Source organism: Bacillus rossius, chromosome 11 (assembly GCF_032445375.1).
Source record: "Bacillus rossius redtenbacheri isolate Brsri chromosome 11, Brsri_v3, whole genome shotgun sequence".
Taxonomy (NCBI): domain Eukaryota; kingdom Metazoa; phylum Arthropoda; class Insecta; order Phasmatodea; family Bacillidae; genus Bacillus; species Bacillus rossius.
Window position 1 is genome coordinate 3,250,426 of NC_086338.1, and position 9,581 is coordinate 3,260,006.

Here is a 9,581-nt window from a genome sequence, read left to right on the forward strand (position 1 = left end):
TGAACTATCGCTACACTGGTAAGGACTACACAATATTCACACACTGCAAATAAAAAATTACTAAAGAAAAGTGAGAGTTAAAATTTAATTAAAAATTAAATTTTACTTAAAATAAGGTGTAACAACACAACCTAAAAGAAACTTAAAAAATGATCATTTTCAACCATTCTATAAATACGTATCATTATCACAACTTCGTATTAAGTAACATGCTCAAATTACAGCCTAATGCAAAATTAAATGTGGAAAATTATTCTCCCATTGTAAATTTTATGGTTTATTTCTAGTATATTGGTTCCTTGGAGTTATTGAAATAATATTCCCTTTTTAACTCACAAAGAACTGTAATCACGCATAAAACACACAACACCAGAGAAATAGACAATATCCTTACCACTCCGTAGTTACTAAAATGTATTTTCGTGAAATAAAAGGTGTCGATAAAATAATGTACTAGATTCAATGGTACATTATAACAGCTCGACTTACACAATTTAAAACAAATCATACATTAAATTGAAGGTAAGTTAACCTAGGTTTTTTTTTTTAAATGTTAATATGTCCATTAAATATATGGAACACATTCAACCTGAAGTCCACTTTTTCCCACAATTTGGTTAACATTTCCAGAGTAATGGAAGCAATAGACTTTTTTCTATTCTGTGTCTCAACTCCGGAAAATCATTAGATAGCGGCGGAACGTAGACACGATCTTTTATAAAGCTCCTTAAGAAAAAAAATTGCATGGCGTTATGTCAGGTGAACGTAGAGGACAGCGCAAAAGAACGCTGTCGCTTCGACCATCACGACCAATTCAACAGTCAGTGACTTCAACGTTCAACTACTCTCGGACAAAGAGATTCCATTGGGAAGGATCTCCACCCGGTTGCCAAATAAAGTTTACATGTTCAACCCTTCACTAATTGGCGAAAGAGCCATTATTTCGTGTTGCAAGCTAGAAAACAACAAAGCAGTATTCGAGCATGTGCTTATCTAAATCTGTTTGAGATACACTTAAATTGTGACTTTGAACCAACACTCTACCATGCTTAAAGTTGATACTATTAAATTTATAACTGGGACTATTTTTTTATGTACATTGTGTATTTCGTTGATAAATCCATACACACACTTCACAAAAATTTTCATTAGATATGCAGCTTTATCTACTGTTTTAAGAGGTTATTCCCTGTATGTTAACTAGAATATGGATCTGTGCACGACGAAGTGGTGTGGTGGGAAATAACTGAGATATTTTTAATTTTAAACTTGACGAATATTCGAAAACGAGGTCATTATAGACGGTAACAAAAACACACAACAGGGATACCAAGACAGAAGTCAACCATGGCCTGTAATAGAAAAATTCCATTGCTCGCCCGAGTGGATTTCGAAAAACCAAGTGCCCCAAAACATGTATTCGAAACTGACCGAACATGTTTATCACCATTAGATGTAGCAGTGTTGGACCATTAGTGAAGAGCGCAGCTGCAGAAATGACAATTTACGTCGACTTCGCTTGTAGGCAAGGTAGCAGGGAACCAGAACATGACATGCTGAGCTGAACATGGCACATACCTCCAACATAGCGGTAGCGGGCCGCGAAGTGCCGGTCGCAGCTGCTGTTGCGACACTCTGTGTCGACGCCACTGTAGGCCGGATAGCAGGACGACTCCACCACTCCGTGACCCTGCAGCAGTATATGTCTCGCACTTCATCGTCCCATTTACAAACTTTACTTGGATTTCCTTTCTTTAGCTACAAACATCTCAGTAATATTTTTACCCTTAGTTAATATATCGCATACAACATTGTTATATTTGTGTTTTATTATTGTAGATATTTGATACAATATTAATTTGTTTAATGAGTTTATAAAAAAACATTTACTTTACTGCAAAGCCCGAACGTAATATTAAAAGTTTTAATAAACAATAACACAATGTACAGGACACAGAGACAAGCTCTGTTATTACGAAGTATAATTGCACACAGACTTATTGTCGCCAGGAACAGACAATTTAGAGAATACGTTATCGATACACAACATGTGGCGCGAGTTTTCTGTATTTTTCAAATGGTTGAATTAGGCGATGCTTCGGCACAGTGCACCGTGGTGCATGTCGGAGGATTCCTGCCAAGGGAACCTCGAGGCTACCTTCACAGCTGCGGAACCCACACGTCGGGCCAGCGAACACGACTGTGGCTGTCGGGAGTTGTCGGTCAATACTTGTCACACTCGTCTCTTACCACGTGATTATCTCTTCCTGCAGTGTGTATTTCCTACTTTCCAGGCATTATGTTCATGTAGTTGAAACCATTGTCTGTGTTGCACGCTGAAATGAACCATCTTAGACAGTTGCGACGAGATGATCATTTTTTAAATCAGTTTCATCAGGTCATTCATCTGTATTAAACAACATCAAATAGGCATAGCATCGGAAGACACCAACTTTGTAGGTATAGAAGTTTCGTTAAAGAAATGCGATATTCTTCTATATTGGTTAACATATTGAAGATCTCTATAGCATGAAACCCCTTTCCTTGCAAAATTAGTTCAATTTCAAAATGCTCTCGATATTTTGTACTAGTGCAATTTTATAAACTGAATTTCTAGGGTAAATATAATCCTAATTAATTAAGATGGAGTGTTAGTGGCTTATTCAGATACATTTTCTTTTCCACATGAATACTCACCCCAAATATTTCGGGTGAAATTCAAAATAATTTTTGTGTATCACTGCCACACCTAGCCCTGTGTTGCTCGGAAATCGCTCGACACAACCTGCTTGTAAAGATGGTTCGCGTTTCAGACCTTTTTAAGGTCTTAATCAATTGTTTTTTTTCTCCTTCGGGTCTAAATGACTTTGCCTTAGGCCTAGAGAGTTGTAAGCAAGGATGTAAGAGTTTAGGAGTGGTTATATGCAGTATTTACCATGTTAGAAAGCTTTAATAAAAATTAGAACCACCTTTACTTTTTCCATAAACACACTCATAAACCATTCCCAATCTTAGAATTTGTTTTTATTTACTAGATAATATTTTATTGATAGCTTTGTTCAGCAATACTAACTTTATGATAACATTTTTAAGATTCTTCATAGTAAGTTTCTTTCAAACTTTTAAACAAACTTCTAGCGTTACACTTAACACATTCAACTTTGTAACAGATACCCAGTCCATATGTTAATACCTCCATGGAGGGCACGATAATTATAGTACACTCACGAAACCCAACACTAGTACTCAGAGACACAACAAATAAACAAAACATAAACAACATTTGCTATAATATTACTTTAACAAATTAAGCACGTGGCATTAACTAGCGGGGAAATTTGAGGAGTAAGGGATGAATGTGAACAAGGAAAGAAAGGAAAGAGATGACCGTAGCAGGGATGCAGGGATCAGGGATGACTGGCTCTGACCTGCGCGTAGCGGCCCACGAGGTAGGGGAAGCCCCCCTCGCAGCCCTGGGACAGCCTGCTGCAGGCCAGCACCTGCTGCTCGGACAGCAGCGCCTGCTGCGTGTCGCCGGTGCGGATCCTCAGGCGCGACTCCAGCATGCCCGTGGCCGAGAAGACGTAGCAGCTGCCGCAGCCTCCCTGGTTCCTGGGACCACCCCCACCACCACCACCAACCCTGCCGTCTCCCGTGGCAACACTGCTACATTCTGCATTCTGCCATCTCCCGGCAGTCCTTACAACCATCCCGCGCTTTTGCCGACATTGCTACATTCTGTATTCTCTGTGTGTTCCGTGCAAGGCACGTATACTGCTGCGTTTTCCGGAGCTGTGTCCGACGGACACTGACTGATCTCTGATTGGTACACGTCACAGGTGGATGGTCCGAATACATTGGTCATCTCTTACTTTTTGTCCCAATCTATGTATGTCCTTTGATGGAATATGCTAACAAGCAGTTTCCGGTTTTCGTTTCAAAAAAGGTAAACAACAAAGAACGTACGATGAAATAGGAGAAATAAGCCAATAATACTAACTTGAAATATTGATCTGTGCTGTCCGATTGCGAACGGCACTTTTCAAAGGCCGAACACACGAATTCACTTTTGGCATTTATTAGCATATTCTTTTGCCTAACCGAATAACTACATATTATTGAACTCCAACAACTTCCACAAGTTAAATTAATATTAAAAGCTAAGCTGCATACTCATTTAAAATGCACGAAAACAATAGCAAACACTTATTTTGGCACTGTGTGTTTACTGCGACCCAGTGACTACCTTAGAAATCAGTGGATTTGGAGTTCGGACATCGCAAAAGAAGTCAGGACAGTTTTCCGTGCAACAGTGTGACGTCATTCACATTCGTATAAGGACACGGACTGCCTGGCAATGACGTGATGCAATGCGGAGTAGTGTAAGCTGTAAGGGATGTCGCACAACGACTGCTGAAAGTGCTCAGCTGCAGGAAGCCTAGCTCTGCATGTTATTACCAAGACACGCCCGGGAGTTACGGGCGTCACAGTTAAACCTGTAGAAACTATAATTTATAACATAAAGTATAAAAAGGATAGTTGTACTGTTATACATCTTAGTTTCGCACTCCAATTACGTTTGACCTGTCCCCTGATACTTTAGTGACTGTATATCGTTTATGCTTCTACATGTGAGTCCGCCATCTTTGTGTCACATTTCCGTTCGTCGGCTACCGTTCCATTTCCACGAAATGACTCATAGCTACTTACCAAATGCCTTATACCTACCGAGAGATAAGAGAGATAAGATGTTTACATCTCAAAAATTTACACAATATCAGTGAAGATAGCACATTATTTTGGTGAGATGTTACAACAGCTGCAGGCCCCAGCTACTGGGTCATGGCGGTCTTACTTGACGGGCGACACGAAGTTCACGCCGCTCATGTTCCTCCAGTCCAGGCGTGGCGGCAGGCTGGCGGCGGCCATCTTGAGCTCCTTGGAGGCGGGGGCGGGGGCGGGTCTGTGCGGCAGCCACGCCCTGCACAGGCGGGGGCGGGTGGGAACAGTTTATACAGTCACGATCTTTAATCGCTTAATATAGCACACTAATCTCCGTTGAGACAAACATGTTCTATTTAAAGCACTATTATAGCTGTAGTCGTTCCCAGAAATAAATTCAGTACTTAACGAAAATGCCTTCTCTAAGAAAAACTATTTTTATCAGCCAGTTAATATTGGCTTCAGACATTCCATTACACAGTCTGACCATTTTAGGATTTTTTTTTTTCCAGAATTTTTAGCTAGTTAACTTACAGATTTTCAAAACTTGTGGATTTCAAAATGGGACGTGGCGTCGTCAAAAATGGCCGCCGTGATCCCGAACATAAGCAACAAGCGGCGGAAACGCCCGAACATAGTCGATTCCTCACGACTGGCAAGCCGACAAGCCGTAGTCCCGTAGGCCAGAACACACAGTGTTATACTACTTGCAGTGCGCTCACCTCTCCCCGCCGCGGCGGGCCAGCAGCTGGCCGCGAGTCAGGCCCAGCACGGGCTCGTGGAGTTGCGCCGTCCACGAGGACTGGGCCGAGTTCACTCGCTGCACGGTGCTCCTGTGGTGCTGCTCCGGCACCACCTGCACACAACCTGCCAGCTCACCTCAACAAGCTGTGCGCTGGTAGCAGCGGCGAGCTCACACCTGCCGACAGGCTACACACAAGCCAACAGCAGGGGTACATTTAAGTTAGCAGGATATAACATTTACGTACACACATTAATTTAATTCATTTGTAAACAAACTTACAACATTTCTATGAAGTTATCGTAGAGATAAACACACTCTTACACTCATGTTAGTTAGCAGCGGTAAATAAATACATATTCGTACATACAATGTGGTGATACTTACATTTACAAATGTTTGTGTACTTAAATGTAAGCTGTTACAAGAGGTAAACACACATTCATCGATTGAGTAGCTTTATTTAATTGAAATATCCGTTATAAAAACCAAGAAAAGCAAGTTATAATCATGCAATAATGCACAAGGGTTAATTGAATATGTCCTAAGTAGTGTGATTATGCCAGTTCTAATTCATTAATATACTTTTAATTTATATATGTACTGTTGTTTTCAATCGATTCCTGTCCTTAATTCGATCCTTGGTCGATGCAAAAGAGGTTATTATGGCTTTGATTATTTATTTAAATAAAATCATCTCATTTTAACAAATTACTATAGAAATAAAAGTTGCAGGTTTAATAATATAAAAATAACATTTTTACAGACATTTTTATTACATAAATTTGAACCTGCTACAGTACATATAAGCAAATTATTTAAGTTTTTAGCTTTTTTCGATTCCTTCAGTTTTCCTGAAATGTGAAGCAAGTCCTTTGCATGTTTTGGCATATTTTTTTCATTCAGTTCCATTTGACAATCGAATATCACATAGTTCACACAGATGAGAGTCCTCAGTTTCGATAAGGACAGTGGTATAGTTCACGATGCCTTGCACTGAACATGCGTGCAAATGTCTTTGTCACAGAAGATCGAGTTTGGTCCTAATGAATGTGACACCAGTCCTTTACATGTATTGATGAGCCTTTTTTAAAATTTCTGTAGCCTACTGGCTACAACACCTGTTGCACTAATATTTAGAGCTATTATTACAATTCTGTACTACACACAAACGAATCTTCAAGTTTACGATGTTGTTATAGTAGGCATAGTTGGGTTATGGAACACCACCAGTTGGTTCCTTGGTTATCAATGTCACTGCTGCTGCTGCTTATTAAACTGTAATCACTGAAGTCTCCAGAACTGTTAAGATGGTAGGTAATGTGGGAGGAGCTACCTCCGAGACTTCCAGGGTCATTAGCGCCGCTGACAACTGGATCTCTGTTTATGATTGAGTTGAAATTAATATTGCAGTTGTAGGTTGTTTTTCAGATTGTGCGGAAAAATCTTCAGCTGCAGATAGTGCAGGTGTCATCGAGTCTTTACCGTTGATAATACCAGAGATAATAGACTAGATTAATGATTAACACTGTTGAATAACCGTCACGAGAGTCTGTGCCCACACTTCCATAGTCAAAGGAAAACTGAAAGTCATGCCCGATGTATCCACATCCGAATATCATGCGACATTATGAAGCCAAACACTTTTCAGTTTGTAGGTTCATAGTATTTAGAATGAACTGCCAAATAGTTGTGATGTTGGTATAATAAACCACACCGTTCACATTGTGACGAATTAATCGTCTTGTTCAATGGCAGTTCCAGTCTTCAAGGCATAAAGTATGGCACCAAGGCCCTAATTATTCTTTTCTTACTTTCGTGTATTTGTTTATAACCTGTTTTTTTCCCTGTTATATGGAGATATTTAAATACATTTATGTGTTATATTTTATGCAGAGTTATACGATTCATCTGATATTCACTTCACATCTGCAAGTCATGTTTATTTTTGCTACTTCTAGGTTTTCCCCTTCATCGTGGAGAAAATATTAGACAAGCAAGGTACGTCATCTTCGAATCTATAATGTTCCACCATTTTGAGTCCCGCCATTTTGAATCCCACTACGTATTTTGAATCCCACTATTTTTAATTATGACATTTCTACCATTTTGAAAATCTGTAAAATATCATCCCCAAAAAATCGGAAAAAAATTAATTTATAAAAAATAATTTAATTAAATTATTAATAAAAAGAACTTATATCATGGAGCTAGGAGTCCTCTGTTAGAACCTGGTGAGGGCGAAATAAAGATGGTGACAGGGTCTTCCTTCATAGAGGCTACCAGCAGACTGACCTACCAACACTACTACCAAGGCAGATATTATGCCAACCAGGATGACATCATGGTGGCTATCTTGGATCCACCATTTGGTTCTTGTGTGCTAGTGATCACTGCTCTCACCATATTAGTTTATTTTTACCTGCTAAAGTGCAGTGGCATTTATTACCAGAGCAACGTGGTATCCGCCATTTTGTCGGCCATCTAGCTTGCCATATTTGCGCCCAACATGAAAATCTGTAATTATTAACCCAAAAATTCGGAAAAAAATTTCAAAAATAATCAAAAAACCTACTATTATAATGATTTTTATGATCGATTCCATTCCTTGGTTAAATAATTTGTCATCTCAAATTATCATAATGAGTAAACCAAACATGGCTCTTATCGCAGCGAAACTTCATACGAGAAAGGAATCTTAGCACATTAACTCCTATCGTGTCTTCATGCATCATGGACAAATGCGAACGACACATCACAGTAGCTGCAAGGATGTCTAGTTGATGAAGACGATCCTTTCAGGTCCGAGGCAGAAGCTGCTGTTGTTGCTGTTGTACCAGTTACTGGGGTACTCTTAAGCGCCTCGATGCATCGTTGTTGCAGCGAAAACTTTACTTTCTGCTGCCCATTACTGCCATTGCTTATCTTTGAGTTTTCATAGTATTATTATTATTTCGTGCAGATTGCTTGCGACATTTTTTACAGCCAAAAATTTTGCAAGGATGATTCTTAGCACATTTTCTCTTCTCGTGTCGATGAGCATTACCGCTGATGGAGAACACCTTTCCACAGTGGCGGCATCTATGCTCGGAAGACGTTGCTGTGTCTCCGGTAGCCATCGTCAATAGATTCACCATAGTCGAATTATTTTATGAGACAGACAACATAGTTTGCTTAGCTGACGTATCTGCCCCGTTAGTCTCCTCTAGTTTTTTTCTTCGGTGGCGATAATACACCTTCCATCAGAATCTGCGTGGCCATCGGCGTTGCTTCCATCGGAATCTGCACCGTCGATGGTACAACATTCATCGAGTTCTGCGTTAAAAATGGTAACGATGCAATCGAGTTTACAATAATAGACGATTACTAGACATATATGTCAGACGGTAAAACTACACAATCCTTAGACTGCCGTAACCAGTAACAAACTAAGGCCTACCATCGTCTGGACCATGTTTATATACACACGATCACTATTATAATATGCAAGTCAAAACAACAACCTTTTTCATTAATACCCATGTCAGTTTTGGGGGTACAACAGAGGCTTCAATGCAGACCAGAGACTCCGGGGTAAATAAGAGGCTCTGAGACAAATCAGAAGAATTAGGCCAGACCATAGTAGCCGCTGTAGACCAGAGGTTCCAGACAGATCAGAGACTCCGATGCAGAAGAGGTACTGAGGCAGACTAGAGGCTCTGAGGCAGACCAGTCCCTGGGATAGACCAGAGGATCCAGGGCAGACCAGTCCACCCGGGTCAGACCAGAGGCACCGGGGAAGGTCAAAACACCGGGCATACAAAGGTTTGAGGCAGACCAGAAGCTTCGGGGCAGACCAGAAGCTTCCGGGCAGACCAGAGGCTAAGGGCAGACAAGAGTCTCCTGGGCAGACAAGAGTCTCCAGGGCAGACAGAAGTATCTGGGGGCGACCAGAGGCTCCAGGGAAGACGAAATGTTTTGGGGTAACTAAATAACCAAGGCAAACCAGAGGCTCCAGATAAGACCAAAGAGTCTGGGCCTGGCCAAAGTAACCGGGGAGCATAGAATCTCCAGAGCAGACAAGAGACTCTTAGGCAGACACAAGAGTTACCGGGTCAGACAAGAGGTACCAGGTCAG

General features: G+C 40.6%; 1 protein-coding gene across 2 annotated transcripts in view; it reads right to left on the reverse strand.

The window, feature by feature from the left end:
* LOC134536570 (dipeptidyl peptidase 1-like) overlaps positions 1-9,581 on the reverse strand; it is a 97,616-nt gene that overhangs the window by 18,469 nt on the left and 69,566 nt on the right. For both annotated transcript variants that reach the window (XM_063376324.1, XM_063376325.1), the window contains exons 5-8: positions 5,445-5,578; positions 4,856-4,981; positions 3,429-3,612; positions 1,579-1,690 (exon numbers count right to left, since the gene is read on the reverse strand). In XM_063376324.1, coding sequence (XP_063232394.1) covers positions 1,579-1,690; positions 3,429-3,612; positions 4,856-4,981; positions 5,445-5,578 — 556 coding nt within the window. The remainder of the gene's footprint in view (positions 1-1,578; positions 1,691-3,428; positions 3,613-4,855; positions 4,982-5,444; positions 5,579-9,581) is intronic.